The sequence below is a fragment of the Ceratotherium simum genome, chromosome 10, assembly GCF_057802395.1.
Source record: "Ceratotherium simum simum isolate JZ-2026a chromosome 10, ASM5780239v1, whole genome shotgun sequence".
Lineage (NCBI taxonomy): Eukaryota > Metazoa > Chordata > Mammalia > Perissodactyla > Rhinocerotidae > Ceratotherium > Ceratotherium simum.
Genome location: NC_141909.1, coordinates 81,941,441 through 81,960,479, shown reverse-complemented (window position 1 = coordinate 81,960,479; position 19,039 = coordinate 81,941,441). Strand labels below are relative to the sequence as shown.

General features: G+C 35.3%; 1 protein-coding gene across 12 annotated transcripts in view; it reads left to right on the top strand.

Annotated features, from left to right (window-relative positions):
• IFT88 (intraflagellar transport 88) overlaps nt 1-19,039 on the top strand; it is a 123,649-nt gene that overhangs the window by 23,554 nt on the left and 81,056 nt on the right. For 11 of the 12 annotated variants that reach the window (XM_087436330.1, XM_004435246.3, XM_087436328.1 and 8 more), the window contains 6 exons: nt 937-1,041; nt 2,127-2,229; nt 2,925-3,039; nt 5,129-5,360; nt 6,720-6,790; nt 13,555-13,641. In XM_087436330.1, the coding sequence (XP_087292456.1) occupies nt 937-1,041; nt 2,127-2,229; nt 2,925-3,039; nt 5,129-5,360; nt 6,720-6,790; nt 13,555-13,641 (713 nt within the window). Of the gene's footprint in view, nt 1-936; nt 1,042-1,718; nt 1,918-2,126; nt 2,230-2,924; nt 3,040-5,128; nt 5,361-6,719; nt 6,791-13,554; nt 13,642-19,039 lie in introns of those variants that run through there. The other variant, XM_087436332.1, reaches the window with a different exon arrangement.

Here is a 19,039-nt window from a genome sequence, read left to right as displayed (position 1 = left end):
ATTGGATTAGAGTCATAGCCTCCTGAAAGGCATAACTACCTTGATCCACATACAGTACTAGGGGCTGTTTTCTTATTTAAGCCTCACTACCCTAAAAAACATTTTCCTAAGTAAACTGTAAAATCATGATTTGCTTTTTAGGAATCGAGCTCTGCTTTGTTATGATGAGGATGATTATGATGATGATGAGTAGACTTTTCCCTTAATTTGCTTTTTTCATATTACTTTGTCATACCATATAAATATAATTTCTGTGACTTAGTTATCAGATTAATGAATACCATTAGAAAGAATTGTTCAGTATAAAAAGCGACTTTTATTGCTCATAGGACTGGTGCTTTTTTATCTAATTCTAAAAAAAAGTCCCATATTGAATTAATCAGTCTGTAGTTAGTTTCTCAGTGGAAATCAGCAAAAGGTTCTTGGCATTCCGAGTAGCATATGAGAGCCAGACTAAGCATCTGTGGTAATACAGGGTAGCAGTTATCCTTTGACTTGTCTGTATTTTGAGCATCCCAGAAACCAAACAAATCTGTCTAAATTCCTATCTCACGAGAAGGAATTAAAATACCCAAACATTAGGAGTTGTGAGGAAAAAAGAAGTAAATAGTCCTGGTCAAACCTTAAAGGTGGTAGAAGGTGTGGTGGTAAAGAAACTTGACTTGGGGCAATGTACTCTACAGTTTATCCCTTATACTTCCTCTTCTTTCCCAGAAAAAACACATGACGTTTTTATGATGATGAGCTCCAGTTTAAACAAATACCCTGGGTTCTTTTGTTTTCAAGGGCAGTTTATGGTAAGAGTCCAGCAGGGCATCCTGGGAATCCAAGGGTGGATAATGTGTCCAACCAAGCTTCATGCAGATAGTTCCCAAATACATTACGTGCTCATAATGAATATTCAAAGGAATTTACCAGGTATAAACTTGATTTCAGGCCTTAGAAAAGGCGAAAGATGCAGGAAGAAAAGAGAGAGTCTTGGTGAGACAACGAGAACAAGTTACAACTCCTGAAAATATCAATTTGGATTTAACTTATTCAGTAAGTATGAAATAGCTGTTAAGTAAAATTATTTTGCCTAGGATTTGTAGATTCTGGAAGTCTTTTTTCTTTTTTCATTTATTTTTAAATCTTTCTGGATTTTAGGTGCCCAGAATTAGATTAATAACCTTGAGTTCATGAAACACTCTTGTCTTTGGTCTGTGCAAAGTTTTGTTTGTTTTTTTTTTCCGGTTGTTTTTAATAACTTCGTTAAGTACTCACAAGCCCACCATCCAGTGACTCTATTTCTTGAAGATTGCTAATATTTATGCTCTATTCACTGTGGTTACTTTAATGAGATTCTAATGTGGACTTTTTGGTCTGTGATTTTCAAGAACTTCACACTAGGCACAAAAGGTAATTTTCTGTGAGGATAGTTTAAAAAAAAACTAATTTCTAACAAAATGTCTTTAATTCTTAAAAGACACTTCGTTGATGCTTATACTGTTGTTAAAGAGGTGTATTTTCAGTGGGAAAAGTCTTCATATGCCAAACAAATGGGAAAAAGGACATTTGAAACTTTGAATAATAAGAATTTTTAGATGTTTACTATGTATAACTAATATTTTTAAATTCCATGGACTCTTTAGATTAGAGAATAATTTATAATGATCTTTTTTTTTACCTTTAGGAAGATAATTTGCTGTAACTTAATAACTTATAATTTTGCATATAGAGAAATACTGTACAAATTAAGGTTTAAGATATTTCCACATGATGTTTAATTTATATTTATGAAGAGAATTTGGTCCACTGTCTTGCTTATTCCTTTTATCACCAACAACATTACAATACACGTTTGTTCTTTGCAGGTTTTCCTGAGATTAATGGATGGCAAACACTGCCTAAATTAAAAAGAATACATAGAAAATTAAGGTGAAATTTAGAGGACAGCTCTGCCTATCTTAATATTCTGTTTCATGTGGAATGCAAGATATTTCTCTGTATACTTCATTTCCTAATTGGTTGGGTGTCTTGATATAAGCAGCTAACTTTGTTATAGGATTTTAATCTCTAGAAAGAGTATAGGCAAAAGGGGCCTAAAATGGTCATTATGTGTCTTTTTGCAATATTTTTTTCCTTAGGTTCTTTTCAACTTGGCCAGTCAATATTCAGCTAATGAAATGTATGCTGAAGCACTAAACACATATCAAGTTATAGTGAAAAATAAGATGTTCAGTAATGCAGGTATGTGTGTATAGTCAGTTTTTCCAGTAGGTATAGTTCTTTTGTAGTGTTAATTTACATTTCCCCACCATATGTTTCCTTATAATGAAATGATCTATTCTCTAAACAAATTTGTATTTATATAGAGGTGTCCTGCTTAAATATACTATTTATATGAAAATCCACACAAATACAAATGAAGAAATATGGTTGGTATGGCGTATATTGCCTAATAGTAAATAAAAAATGTATTCTGTCATCACAAGTAGAATGAGCCATGGCAACCCCATCAAACATGCTTTCCCGTATATAATTATCCCCAAGAGACTATATTTAGCATTGATATTGTGTAATTTTTTGATAGCAGTATTAAAGTTTATCAGAATACATTTTCTTTAATATTAAAATGTGTGTGGCATTATTGAGTCTGATTTTAAAATCCCATGTTTTTCTTAGAAGAACGCAACCCCAGTTGTATAATGTAAATTAATTGTTTTCTAGCCATATTTTCAGGAATCTATCTCGTTACATTTCCTCACAGAAGATAAGTGTTCAGATACATGAAAATAGTATAACTATTTTAAATTGAAAATTTTAGGTGGTATCTGAAACTTTAAACTTGAAAAAAACTTCAAAGAACATGAATTAAGGTCATCTAAAATATATAGAAAAGGTGAGAAAATTGAATATTACATTCATTAATTTTTTTTGATTAGGAAGATTGAAAGTGAATATGGGAAATATTTATTTAAAGCAAAGAAATTATTCCAAAGCCATTAAGTTCTACCGAATGGCATTAGATCAAATTCCAAGTGTCCATAAAGAAATGAGGTAAGTTTACATAGTGATAACTTTGTAAAATTTGTCTTGTTTTTCAGAAACAAGATAACTCTTCTGACCAATATTAGTAGATTGAACGTTTTGAGGTGTTTGTACGTGAAAGGTGTTAGATTTATATTATATCTGTAGTATTGTCTGTTCCCCTTATGACTGCTTGCACACTTTGTTTAATGACAAGTTAAGGATTAAAGGCATAATATGTGATCAAGTAACATAAAACGAAGCTAATTGACCTATATAGGGTATAACCCTGCAGGCTGTTAGCACCAAATACAACTTACTGCCAACACAAAGTCAAAACAGTAGTCCTTTAGAATATACCAGACTCTGGAAAGCAAGGCTAGAAATTAAGACCTCCCCCCCACATTCTTGCTATAGATTGAGAGTGAAATAGTGAAAGGAAGGGATTTCTTTTTTTTTTTGGCTTGAGGAAGATTAACCCTGAGCTAACATCTGTGCCAGTCTTCCTCTATTTTGTATGTGGGTTGCCGCCACAGGGTGGCTTGACAAGTGATGTAGGTCTGTGCCCGGGGTCTGAACCTGTGAACCTGGGCTGCTGAAATGGAGCTCACTGGGCTTAACCACTACACCATTGAGCTGGCCCCAGGAATGGATTGCTTTTGAATCTTAGAGGATGGGGAGGCAGGGGAAGCCGGGATATTTTCTATTCCTATAATATTTAAAGAGCAGAAACAGTAAATTACCTTATGGTCTGGTAATAACCTTGGGAACATAGACGGTTTCGAGGGTATTTACTGGTCGTAATTTCCCATATGCATAGTACAGTTCCTCTGTGCAAGTTAATTTATTTGTAAATGCCTCCTTTAGTGATCATTTGTTTTTGAATTATGCATGCTATCTCATTATCATCAGTAAATATCTAGCTTGTAGAACACACTGCCCTGAGGTACTTTTAATCTAGGTGAGACCAAGAACTTAAGCATTTAGAAAAAGATAATAATATTAGATAGTATAAAGTGCTTAATAATCAATAATCAAGGGGTGCTTATAGTAATTAAGTTGGGGGAATAATTATTGAGAATAAGAATGGTCAAGAAAGATTTTATGAAGGAGATCTACTTAAGATAGGTTACTTTAGTGAAGGGGAGAGAAGGGGTAACATTCCAGATGTAGGGAACACCATGAGAAGAGTCAGGGAAATAACAATGTTCATGATCTGATCAGAGAATTATGAATAAACAAATTTAGTTGAAACAGAGGGATTATGTTGAGGAGTGGTTACAAATAAGATGAGGTCACATCCATTAGAAAGGCTATAATCACAAGAGAGACGGTAACAGGTATTGAAGAGGATGTAGAAAAATTGGAAACCTCATACGTTGGAGATGTAAAATAGTACAGCCACTTTGGAAAATCATTAGGCAGTTTCTTAAAATGTTAAATACAAATTTATCATACCACCCCAATTCCATTCATAGGTATATACCCAAGAGAAATGAAAACATGTTGTCACAAGAGATTGTATGCAAATGTTTACAGCAGCATTATTCATAATAGCCAAGAAGTGGAAACAATCGAATGTCCATCAAGTAGGCAATGGATAAATAAATGTGGTATATCCATACTATGGAGCACTATTTGGCAATATAAAAGGAATGAAGTACTGATATATGCTACAATATGGAGGAACTTTCAAAAGATGATGCTAATTAAAACAAGCCAGACACAAAATATCGCATATTGTATGACTCCATTTGTATGCAATGTCTAGAAAAGGCAAATCCAGGGAGACAGAAAGTAGATGAGTGGTTGCCTAGGGCTGGAGGTGAGAATGGGGAATGACTGCTAATCTGCACAGGTTTTCTTTTTAGGGTGATGGAAATGACTTAAAATGAGAATGTGGTTATAGTTCCACAACTATGTAAACATAGCGATAATCATTGAATCATATACTTAAAACAAATGAATTTTATGATATGTAAATTAAACCTCAGTAAAGCTTTAACAAAACAAAAAAGTAAAGTGGGAAAGAAAAGAAGGAAACTATTTGTGGAATGTCTTGACTACTGTATTAAAGAGTCCAGACTTTTAAAGCTAATCTATGTTTAATTTTTTTTAGAATTAAAATTATGCAGAACATTGGAGTTACATTTATTAAAACTGGTCAGTATTCAGATGCCATTAATTCATTTGAGCACATAATGAGTATGGCACCAAATCTGAAGGCAGGCTTCAACCTAATTCTTAGTTACTTTGCTGTTGGAGATCAAGAAAAAATGAAGAAGGCATTCCAAAAATTGATTGCTGTTCCATTAGAAATTGATGAAGATGATAAATATATTTCACCAAATGTGAGTATGAAGAAGACTGTTATGTAGCTCACTCTTAGTTATCCATGCTTTTTTGTTACCAGAAATGAAAAAATTGGAGTGGATGACTTCTTAGGTTCCTCGCAGCCCTATATTAATGTGTTTTGATTAATTAAATTTAATTAATGCATTTTATCATTTTGATTTGTTATTAAATTAGGTTGAGAATGGGACTCTATTGAAATAGGGCTAGAGATTATGGTCAAAACAGACTGTACAATTTTAGTCAAAAAAAAGGAGAATCTTATGAAAAATAAAGTTACGTGTCATTCTTTAAGAGTATTATCTTGATCAAGTAACCCTTAAAGCCTTTTTTTGACTGTTTCTTTAATCATTGTTGAGCAGTGGGAACTAAAATCATGTGTAGTAAATATATCAAGAATGAAAAAAAGTAATTCCTCATCTTTATTCATAGACTGGAGCATAATACAAAAGTCATGCTTTCAAAGACCTGAGGAAATACATTATGTTAAGTGAAAAAAGACAGATATACACCCGTACATGAATATAAATTAGAAGAAAATACACCAAAATAGAAAAAGCGGTTTCTGGGCAATGAGATTATTTTTCTTAATGCTTTTAAAATATTTTCCATATTTTTACACAGAAATTATTGGTATACTACTATATTATTTTATATTAAGTCAAACCATATGAAATTGCCCGTATTTATAGATCAAAATGGTATAATAATGTTAGTTTCAAAAGTTGAACTTAATAGATTTTCTTAATAGATTATAAGGGTGTTGCAGCATAGTGGTTGGCTCCACTACTTAGTACTTACTCTCCTTGTGCCTCGGTTCCTTTCTATATAAAATAGGACTAATTATAATAACCTACCTTATACAGTTGTGAAAATTAAATGAGGTAATGCATATGAAATGCTTAAAACAGTACCTGGAATGTAGTAAGTGCTCAGTAGATGTAAACTATTATATATTACTTTCATATTGAGAAAAAAATAATATATATTGTGAAAAAAACCATCTGTGTTTTTAATAGGGAGTAGAGATATGGATCATACTAAGTAATTGGTGATCATTAAAGCATTTATATTTGAGTTTAGAATTTATAATTTATAAGCTTCTGTGTACTTTATCACGTTCTTTCCAGCCTGACCTTTTATCAGCTGCTCAGAATCTGTGTTAGTTCAATGGAGAATGTGATAGATAATCAGAAATAAGAAAAAAAAGTTCTACTTTATGTAAGGAAAAATAATTTAGAAAGATTAATTGACTCTACATTTTATACAGCTAATTAGTGGTGAGGTTGACTAGAAATCCAAGTTCTTGGTGTTTACTTCTGAATTATTCATTGTTCTTTACGATATTATTTTCCCAGGATGATCCACACACTAACTTAGTGATTGAAGCTATAAAAAATGATCATTTAAGGCAAATGGAACGTGAAAGGTAATATTTGGGGCACTTAATAATTAAAACTTAATGTAGGTTTAGTTTTTATAAGAGTTGACTGTGCATTTTGATGATTTCTTTCAAAACTTATTATATTCACTATATTTCTTGAATAGTGCTCTGTTTCACCATTTCTATACTTTACTGGATTCTCTTTTCTCCTTCGAATAATCTCAGTTCTCATGCTGATCATGATTGCTCTTACTATTTCTTTGTAATTTGTTTTCCCTCTGGATTTGGTTGGTGCAATATTGGAATTTTGTTTTGTATTACTTTTATTTTAAAAAATTATATCTTTATATATTTTTGTCCAGCCTCCCAATTAAATTTCAACTCCCAAAGACAAAATTCTTCCTATTTATTTCATTTCTTCCTTCCTCCAATGTGGTACCTAGTCTCTGGCAAGTACAGTTTGAAAGTTCTAATATTTATTGAATATGCAACAAGTGTATTAGGAGTCTATCATGTGACAGAGGGCCTTTAATTTTTTTTTAATTGTGGTAAAACACACATAATGTAAAATTTAGCATCTTAACCATGGTGCATAATTCTGTATGGTTTGGTAGCGTTAAGTGCATTCACATTGATTGTAACCAGACTCCAGAACTCTTTTCATCTTCCCAAACTGCAGTTCTGTACCCATTGAACAATAAGTCTCCAGCCCCCCTCCCCCCCAGCCCCTGGCAACCAGCCTTCTACTTTCTGTCTCTATGAATTTGACTATTCTAGTTACCTTATATAAGTGAAATCATAGTAATTTGTCTGTTTGCGACTGGCTTATTGCGTTTAGCATAATGTCCTCAAAGTTCATTCATGTTGTAGCATGTGACGGGATTTGCTTCCTTTTTAAGGCTGAATAGTATTCCATTATATGTACGGAGGGCCCTTAATCTTTAGGAATTAGTTTCACACTGAAAATAAAACAAGAGGGGCTGGCCCAGTGGCGTAGCAGTTAAGTGCGCGCACTCCGCTTCGGCGGCCTGGGGTTCGCAGGTTCGGATCCCGGGCCTGCACCGATGCACTGCTTGTCAAGCCATGCTGTGGCGGCAGCCCATATAAAGTAGAGGAAGATGGGCACGGATGTTAGCTCAGGGCCAGTCTTCCTCAGCAAAAAGAGGAGGATTGGCATCGGATGTTAGCTTAGGGCTAATCTTCCTCACAAAAAAATAAAAATAAAAAAAATAAATAAAACAAGAGACTTGTACTTCTGGGAAGATGGAGTACACGTACTTTTCCCTGTTCTTCCCAAATAAATCTTCAAATATTATATAATGTAATATATAAATGTACAAATAAAAACCCTGGAAATTATATGTAAAACAAATATAAGAAGAAAGATGGAAAGAGGAGGGTAGATCAGCAAGGAACCTCAGGACCTGAGGAACAACATGGCAGTGAGTTCCCCTCATGTCTCCCAGAGTTGGAGCTGAAGAAGCTGACAATAAGAAAATGCCAGTGAGTACATTAAAAAAAAAAAAAAAGCCCCCTGAAAAGCCTGCTTTCTCTAGCCAAAGGACAAGGAAAGGAGTAGGCTAGCAAGACAGAAAACGTTTAGAGAAAGACCACAGAGAAAAACTATAGCCCCACCCCACTCATGCCAGCAAAAGCCAAGTAGGAGCCTAGACTTCCACCCTTAGGCTATAAGGAGGCACCCAATACCCCAAAAGGTCAAGTAGAAAGCCAGGACTTTAATTTCCAAAGGCCTTTAGTGAGTCCCCCACTCTGTGGTGTCAGTGGACAGCACATGGGAAGCCTGGAATCTCACCACACCCAGTAGTAATGAGGCACTCCTTCCCTGTCTCCTGGGGTGGTGTCAGAGCAGACCAGTGGGGAGTCAGGATTTTCATCATCACTCAGCAGTAATGAGGCCACTGGTGTCAGTAGGGACCATGGCAGAAGCAGAAACTCTTACTCCATGTAGCAGAAATATGGAACCCCTCCCACTTTGGGTGTCAGAGGAGTCCATGTGGGGAAACCTGGACTACTACTGTTTTTGTTTGTGAGCAAGATTAGCCCTGAGCTAACATCGATGCCAATCCTCCTGTTTTTGCTTAGGAAGATTGGCCCTGGGCTAACATCCATGCTTCCTCTACTTTATACGGGACACCGCCACAGCATGGCTTGACAAGTGGTGTGTTGGTGTGCACCCAGCATCCGAACCTGTGAACCCTGGGCCACCGAAGCAGAGTGCATTCACTTAACCGTTACACCACCTGGCCAGCCCCTGGACTTCTTTTATCTGGCAGTGATGAGGTGGTGTCTCTTCTTCCCCTGCTGGAGTGGTGTCAAGAAGGCCAGCTAAAACAGAAGATTTAAAATTCAGAGTCTGTAATGCAAAAATGCAAGTTTCAATCAAGAGTCACTCATCACATCAAGAACCAGGAAGATCTCAAAATAAATGAAAAAAGACAATCAATAGTTGCCAACATTGAGATGACAGGTTTAGAATTATCTGACGAATTTTAAAGAAACTGTGATAAAAATGCTTCAACAAACAATTATGAACATGCTTAAAACAAATTAAAAAATAAAAACCCTCAGAAAAGAAATAATCTCAGCACAGAAATAGAAGCTATAAAGAAGAACCAAATGGAAATTTTAGAACTGAAAAAATAGAATAACTGAAATAAAAAGCTTAGTTGATGGGCTCAACGGGAAAATGAAGGGGAGAGAGGAAAGATTCAGTGAACTAGAAGATAGAAAATGGAAATTACCCAATCTGAACAACAGAGAGAAAATAGACTGAAAAACAAAAATGAACAGAGCCTCCGGGACCTCTGGGACCATAACAAAAATAAGCTTTGTGTCATCACTGTCTGCGAAGGAGAAGAGAAAGAGATTGGGCTAAAGAGATAATGGCTGATAACTTCCCAAATTTGGCACAAAAAATAAACCTACAATACAAGAAATAGAACAAACCCCAAACAGGATAAACCCAAGGAAATTCTTCATGATTAAATTTCTGAAAATTAAAGACAAGTCTTGAAAGGAGGCAGAGAAGAACAACACATAAGGGAAAAGCAATTAGAATGACAGTTGAAAAGTCTTAAATCAGTAACCTAAGCTTCTAGCACAAAAACCTAGAAAAAGGAGCAAAGTCAACCCAAAGGAAGCAGAAGGAAAGAAATAATAAAGAAAACAAAAATCATTGACATTGAAAAGAGAGAAACGATAGAGAACATCAATGAAACACAGAGCTGATTCTTTTTTTTTTTTTAATTTTTTGTTTATTGCAGTAACATTGGTTTATAACATTGTAAAAATTTCAGGTGTACATCATTGTACTTCTATTTCTGCATAGATTACATCATGTTCACCACCCAAATGCTAATTACAACCCATCACCACACACATGTACCAAATTATCTCTTTCACCCTCCTCCCTCCTCCCTTCCCCTCTGGTAACCACCAATCCAATCACAGAGCTGATTCTTTGAATAGATCAATAAACTTGACAAACTTCTAACAAAATTGACAAAAATATACAAATTACCAATATCAGGAACAAAACAGGGACTATCACTACAGACCCTGCAGACATCAAAAGGATAATAACTACAGCAACCCTATACACATAAATTTGACAACTTAGACAAAATGGACCACTTTCTTGAAAATCACGAACTACCACAACTTACCTGGTATGAAATAGATCATTGAATAGCCCTATAAATATTAAGGAAATTGAATTTATAACTTAAAAACTCAAAATGAAACCTCCAGGCCCATATGGTTTTACTAGAGAATTCTAGCAAATGTTTAAAGAAGAGTTAACATCAGTTCTACACTATATTTTCTTCCAGAAAATAATTAATTTTATGAAGCTAGTATTACCCTGATACCAAAATATGACAAAGAAAAATTTAAAAAAAGAAGGAAAACTACAGACCAATATCTTAGGAATATAGATGCAAAAATCCTTAAGAAAATACTAGCAAACCAAAAAAACTAACAAAGGATAAACAGAATTATGCACCATGCATGACCAAGTGGGATTTATCCTAAGAATGCAAGGCTGATTTACCATCTAAAAATCAGTTAATATAATATGGGATATCAATAGAATGAAGGACAAAGACCACATGATAATCTCAGTATAAATAAAAATTTTTTTAGACAAAATCCAATATGCTTTCATGATAAACAAAAAAACCTCAATAAGCTAGGAGAAGAAAGGAAGTTCCCAATCTGATAAAGACATCTATGAAAAACCCACAGTCTGACTCATACTTAACGGTGAAAGACTGAATGCTTTCCCCTTTAGATCAGGAGCAAGATAAGGATATCAAAGTCGCACCAATTCTGTTCAACATTGTGGTGGAGGTTCCAGCTATGGAAATTAGGCAAGAAAAGGAAGTAAGAGATGTCCAGATTGGAAAGGAAGAAGTAAAACTATTTCTGTTTACAGATCACATGATCTTGTATATAGAATATCCTATGTAAAATTTTAGAATCCACTAAAAAACTATTACAACTAATAAAGTTCAGCAAGTTGCAGAGTGAAAGATCAATATAGAAGAATCAATAGTATACTGTAGAAATATACTATACTAATGAACTATCCAAAAATGAAATTAACAATTACATTTATAATAGCATAAAAAATAATGAGGAATAAATTTCACAAATGAAATGCAAAACTTATACCCTGAAAACTGTAAGACATTGAAAGAAATGCTAAATAAATGGAAAGACATGACATGTTTATAGATAGGCACTTAACATTGTTAAGATGACAGTGATCCTCAAATTACTTTATAGATGCAGTGTAATCCCTATCAAAATTCCAGCAGTGACAAGTTGATCCTGAAATTTGCATGGAAATATAAAAGATGCAGAATAGCCAAAACAGTGTTGAAAAAGAAGAGCAAAGTTGGAAGCCTCAAACCACAAAGCTATACCAATCAAGTCTGTGTGGTAGTACTTTATGCTAGTTGCTACTTTCTTCAATGCTAGTAGCATAAAGATAGATATATAAATCATTGGGATGGAATTGAGTGTCCAGAAATAAACCCCAGTAAAATGTCAGGACAATTCAGTGGGGAAAAGATAGTCCTTTCAACAAGTGGTGCTGGGACAACCAGATAGCCTCATGCAAAAGAATGAAGCTGGACCTCTTTCACACTATACACAAAAACTACTTCAAAATGGATCATAGACCTAAATGTAAGAGTTAGAACTATAAAATTCTCAGGAAAAAACATAAAAGTAAATATTACTGACCTTTTGTTAGGCAATGCCTTCTTAGATATGACACCAAAAGCACATCAAAAGAAAAAAGTGTGTAGATTGGACTTCATCAAAGTAAAAACTTCTGTTCTTCAAAGGACACCATCAAGAAAGTGAAAAGACAGTCCTCTAAATGGGAAAAAATATTTGCAAATCATGTTTCCAAGAAGGGACTTACTTCTGCAATATGTAAAGAACTCTTCCAGGGCCGGCCCCATGGAGTAGGAGTTAAGTGCGCATGCTCTGCTGCTGGGGGCCCGGGTTCAGATCTCAGGCACGCGCCGACGCACCGCTTGTCAGGCCATGCTGTGGCGGCGTCCCACATAAACTGGAGGAAGATCGGCACGGATGTTAGCTCAGGGCCAATCTTCCTCAGCAAAAAAAGAGGAGGATTGGCATGGATGTTAGCTCAGGGCTGATCTTCCTCACAAAAACGAACAAAGAAACGAAAAAGCTCTTCCAGCTCAATAATAAAAAGGTCAATAACTCAATTAAAAATGTACAAAGAATCTGTATAGACATTTCTTCAAAATAGATATACAAATGCCTGGTAAGCATACAAAAAGATGCTTAACTTCTATAGTACTCATTAGGGAAATGCAACTCAAAACTGCACTGAGATACCACTTCACACCCACTAGTATGACTGTTATCAAAAAGACAGATAAATAACAAGTGTTCGCAATGATGTGGAGAAATTGAAATCTTATATGCCAATGGTAGGAATGTAAAATGGAACTGCCACTTTGGAAAACAGTCTGAAAGTTCCTGAGAAGGTTAAACGTAGATTTACTGTATGACCCAGCAATTTCTCTCCTTGGTATATATCCAAAAGAAATTAGAGTGTATGTCCATACAGTAACTTATACATGAATGTTCACAGCAGCAGCATTCATAATATCCTAAAAGTAGAAACAACCCAAATGTCCACAACTGATGTATGTATAAATAATGTTTGTCCGTACAATGGAGTATTATTCAGCCACGAAAAGGAATGAAGTACTGATATATGCTACAATACATATGAACTTTGAAAACATGATACATGAAAGAAGCCAGTCACACAAAAACACATATTCTGTGATTCCATTTATATGAAAGCTACAGATTAGGCAAATCTATAGAGACATGTAGTAATTCACTTTTACTGTTTACCACACAGTGTTTCTTTAATGGCTGTTTTCACCCTTTCCTTTCATGTCCATAGACAGTGCAGATTATGTAACTCCTGCTGCAGAGCCTTGTGTCTCTCCAGTGTTTCTTTGTTCAATTTGTCAACATGCATCATAGAGCAGGAAAATAAGAGAAAGGCACTGTTGACCCAGAAGGCAGTCATGGCTTCCTAATCCCATTTCCTAGTCTTGGTTTTCAGCCTGACTTATAAACAGATTTCTAGTGTAGCTGTCCACCACTTAGTAGGCTTTCATGGTATGTTAGCTTTAATAGATAATATTTATACTTAAATTTTAAGAAAAAACCCAAACTCTTTTTATACCATGTTCCTAAATAAAATTTTTGTTTGTTTGTTATAGGAAAGCCATGGCAGAGAAATACATCATGACAGCTGCAAAACTCATTGCTCCTGTAATTGAAACATCTTTTGCTGTAGGTTATGACTGGTAAGAGAGAGATGTGGTATAACTGGATGGATATGGTGTTTTCCTTTTAAAATGTTTACTTTTATTGATTTAAAATTTTATTAGAAAAGTGAATAATTATGAATACTGATTTCTACTTATCAAGCAAATATTATATGGTAAGATTAATATAGGCCATTCTAAAAGTTCTAATATATTTTTCTTATTGCTCATGTCATTTCATAAATTAACTACTAAGACAAGTGTACTACCATCTGATATGAGGATACATAATTGCTTCCATTGTATAAATTCCAACTTGTACCCTACCCTCTTTCATTTTACTTTATTTTTTCTCATTTTCTCCTTTTTCTACCTTAAGTTTGTCAGTAGTACTAAACTTTCTATCCTGAGTAATAGCTCTCACACGTACAGAGGCTGTTGTCTCCTGATGTAATATATTTCCTAGATAGGAGTGAAGAATTGTATTAGAGTTGGAAAAATCTTAGGTCATTTGTTGAATGATTAGTTGAATTGGTTTCTTACTTCCACCCAATATGGGAATCCCCTTTATAGCATCCATATAGGTGGGTATTTAATCTCTGCTTGGATTCCTTTGGTGTTCAAATCATTTGTTTTATTTCTGAACATCGTTAAGGGTAAGAAAAGTCGTCTTTGTATTGAATCTAAATTTGCCCCTCACAAAACTCTTTTCTGTGATCTTTCAAGCAAACATAGAGTCTATGACCTCTTCTTATGGTACCTTACCGTAATTTTTAAAATCTAAGATACATGTACATGGTTAGAAAATCAAGTAAGTGCAGAAGAGTGGCAGTCCTAGTTTTCTTTCTTTCTTTATTATTGAGATATAATTGACAAATAGCATTATATTAGTTTCAGTTGCACAGCATAATGATTTGATATACATGTATATTGTGAAATGATCCCCACAATAAGTCTAGTTAACATCCGTCACATACATAGTTACAAAATTTTTTTCTTGTGATGAAAACTTTTAAGATCTACTCTTTCAGCAACTTTCAAATATGCAATACAGTATTATTAACTATAGTCACCATGCTGTACATTACATCCCCATGACTTATTTATTTTATAACTAGAAGTTTGTATCTTTTCACCCCCTTCTCCCATTTTGCCCACCCTCCACCTCCTGCCACTGGCAACCACCAATCTGGTCTCTATATCTACCAGCTCAGGGGGTTTTTTCTTTTCTAGTTTTCTAATTACTTTCCATGTTTCTTCTTGGTAGAAGTAACTTACGCTATCTTTACCATATCCTTAGTATCTTTCAGATTCTCACCCATTCTTATTCTTTGGAATCCATTGTCTCCCTGGTGTAATTTGTACTGGAGGCTTTATATTTGGTTCATGATATATTTTTACTGGTATTTCTAGTTGCCTATCATTTTTTTTTTTTTTTTTTTTTTTGCATTCTTTGCTTCTATTGTAGACTCAGGTTTTTCTTGGAGTTCTCTCTCCCAGAATCTCTCTTTACTCTAGTTTCTGTAAGCTGGTTACTGTCTTGACCTGATGTTAAATGTCATTTGGGGCTTACCTTCATTTCCTTCTCAGTTTAGATCCTCTTGTTGTTTACCAGTTTATTTTTTCCTTCATTTCATCCTGATTTAACCCCCTAAGATCTGTCTGTGCATGTCTGTGAATGTCTGATTACCATTCTTGACTGATCATTTATTTGATCAGGTATAAAATTCTAAGTTGTAACTTATTTTCTTTTAGAATTTTAAAAGCATTCCTTCATTGTTAACTAGCACTTGCTGATTAGAAGTCTCATGCTAGTCTCACCTTTGTTATATGTCAGTGACCTGCATTTGCTTTCTGATAATTTTTATAATTTTCTCTATTGCTTCGTTATTCTGAAATTTCACAGTGATGTATTTCCTTTTTCCTATGTTCCTCCTAAGCCCTCAGTAGGCCCCTCAATTTGTAGTCTTAGGTTTCCTTTCAATTTGGGAAAATATTATTATATTATTTCTTTGATAATTTACTTCTTTCTTCTCTAGTTATAAATGTCTATCAGTTGGATTTTTTTTTAAGTTTTTTATTTATTTATTTATTTTTTTTCCCCCAAAGCCCCAGTAGATAGTTGTATGCCATAGCTGCACATCCTTCCAGCTGCTGTATGTGGGACGCGGCCTCAGCGTGGCCGGAGAAGCGGTGCGTCGGTGCGCGCCTGGGATCCAAACCCAGGCTGCCAGCAGCGGAGCGCGCGCACCCAACCGCTAAGCCACGGGGCCAACCCCAATCAGTTGGATTTCTGACTTTCTTGTCACTTATCTTTCTATTATATTTTACATCTCTGGTTTTGCTTTGCTTTGTAGGAGACTTTCTTGACTTTCTCATGCAAGCTTTCCATTTAATTATTTTATTTTTGCATTTTTATTTTTAATTTCCAAGGGCAGTTTCATTGTCTTTGGTTGTTCCTTTACCATTGTTGAGGAAAAGGAGAAGTCTGCAGGCTTCACTGCACACAGAGATGGAACAGTCAATGATTCCATAACAGACCTGCAATCACCCTGATTTTGGCTCACTGCTCAACTCAGTCCTTCACACTTGCCGTATCTGAATCCACAGTCTCAGCTTGATTCAGTGGGGAAGTAAACTGTCTCCTCTCTTCTGGCATTTTTAGTGTAGCTTCTTTTTCCCTGCTTGCTAAGCTGGTATTCTTTCATTTTTCCAGAAATTGTATTTGCTCATGGAGATGGGAATGGGAGATAAATGTATATGTCTGCTACTGTTTTGAATCAGAAGTTTTGCCAGTTATTGCTGATAGTGGTATAAGGGCTTTCTTCAGTGTTTTTTGTGTGTGTGTGTGTGAGGAAGATTAGCCCTAAGCTAACATCTGTTGCCAATCCTCCTCTTTTTGCTGAGGAAGACTGGCCCTGGGCTAACATCCATGCCCATCTTCCTCTACTTTATATGTGGGATGCCACCACAGCATGACTTCATAAGCAGTACGTAGGTGTGCACCTGGGATCCAAACCTGCAAACCCCAGGCCGCCAAAGCGGACCGCATAAACTTAATGACTATGCCACTGGGCTGGCCCCTCTTCGGTGTTTTTTTCTCTTTTCAAGTAAACAGTTCCAGTTTCTTCACCAATTTCAGATATGGTGTGTTTTTCTTGAATAACTAGTTTTCTACCTGACTGATTGCCTGCCTAGTTTATAAGTGATTCCCTTAAAATGTGTCCTTATGTCTGTACACAGTATTCCACTTGTGTTTTGACCAATGCAGAGTACAACAGAATCACTATATCCTTTTTTGTGGCCACCAAACAGTAGTGGTAACCAAAAATCTTCTTGATTTTGGGGACAACTACCTCACAATAAATGAACTCTGTTCGTCTTTAATTATGCTGAATAGTATATACTATTTGTTTTATTATTACTAAATCTAATGTGAATTTTGTTAATGTTTACTAGAGCATATGTATTTAATTTTTTAACATTTTTACCTTTTTAAAAATATTATAGTTGTGTCTTTACAACCTAGCTGTTGGAATATAAGTGAAATTTTGAGCATTTGTCAAAATGCCAGCCGGTTTGATGTTTTCCTCTAAATTACCGTTTTAACTTACCAAAACTAACTGCTTTTGTCATATTAGACTTAAGATCAGGGCAGAGTAGATGATTCTACTCATGTATCATTTTACTTTTACCTAGGTATATGTTTTTACTTGAATATATTTTTATTGTAAAATGATAAGCCTTGTATACAAAAAATGATAGGTTTGCTTAAGAAATGTTGACTGACAGCCACTACAAAATATGAAAATGAACATATTAGCATTTATTTAAAAAGTTAGATTTCAGTAGATTTTTGGTATGGATGCTGATGTAATGAAAGAAGGAATCTAGTAGAAGACCCATTCTTTTACTGAGGTTCCATATTTATCCTCACATATTGTTTTATCCCAGCTCAACATCTTTTCCTCTTTATTTATTTTTTCTAGGTTCATTGAGATATTATTGACATATATGTCAGTTTAAGGTACACAGGTGATGATTTGATATACATTTATATTGTGAAATGATTACCACAATAAGGTTAGTTAACACTGCCATTGCATCACATAATTACTTTTTTTCCTTGTGGTAATAAGATTTAAGATTTACTCTCTTTTAACTTTCTTTTTTTTTTTTTTTTTTGTGTGAGGAAGATCAGCCCTGAGCTAACATCCATGCCAATCCTCCTCTTTTTGCTGACGAAGACCAGCCCTGGGCTAACATCTATTGCCAGTCCTCCTCCTTTTTCTCCCCAAAGCCCCAGTAGACAGTTGTATGTCATAGTTGTACATCCTTCTAGTTGCTGTATGTGGGACACCGCCTCAACATGGCCGGACAAGCAGTGCATCAGTGCACACCCAGGATCCGAACCCGGGCCACCATAGTGGAGCGTGCGCACTTAATTGCTAAGCCACAGGGCCAGCCCTTTAACTTTCAAGTACATAATACAGTATTGTTAATTATAATCACCATACTGTACATTAGATCTCAAAACTTATTCATCTTATAGTTGGGAGTTTGTACTGTTTAACTAACATCTCCTTTTTTCCCCTCACGTCCCAGCCCCTGGCAATCACCATTCTACTCTCTATTTCTATTTTAATTTTATTTATTTATTTATTTATTTTTTTCCCTCAAAGCCCCAGTAGATAGTTGTATGTCATAGCTGCACATCCTTCTAGTTGCTGTATGTGGGACACAGCCTCAGCATGGCTGGAGAAGCGGTGCGTCGGTGCGCGCCCGGGATCCGAACCGGGGCCACCAGCAGTGGAGCACGCGCACTTAACCGCTAAGCCACGGAGCCGGCCCTCTATTTCTATTTTAGATTCCACCTGTGAGTCAGAATATACAGTATTTGTCTCTCTCTGTCTGACTTATTTCACATAGCATAATGCCCTCAAGGTCCATCTATGTTTTTGCAGAAGGCAGGATTTTCCTCATTTTATGGCTGAATAATATTCCATTGTGTGTGTACCACATTTTCTTTATCCATTTATCCATTAGTGGGCACTTAGATTGTTCCTGTACATTGGCTATTGTGAATAATGCTGCAATGAATGTGGGGGTGGAAATATCTCTTTGAGTTAGTAATTTCATTTCCTACAGATATATATCCAGAAGTAGGATGGCTAGATCATACGGTAGTTCTCTTCAATTTTTTGTAGAACCTCCACACTGTTTTCCGTAGTGGCTACACGAATTTACAGTCCCACCAACGGTGCACAATGGTTCCCTTTTCTCTAGTGTTTATCTGTTATCTTTTTGATAACACCCATTCTAACAGGTATGAGCTGATATCTTATTGTGATTTTGATTTGATCATCTCTGATGATTAGTGATGTTGAGTATTTTTTCATGTACCTGTTGGCCATTTTTATGTCTTCTTTGGAAAAAT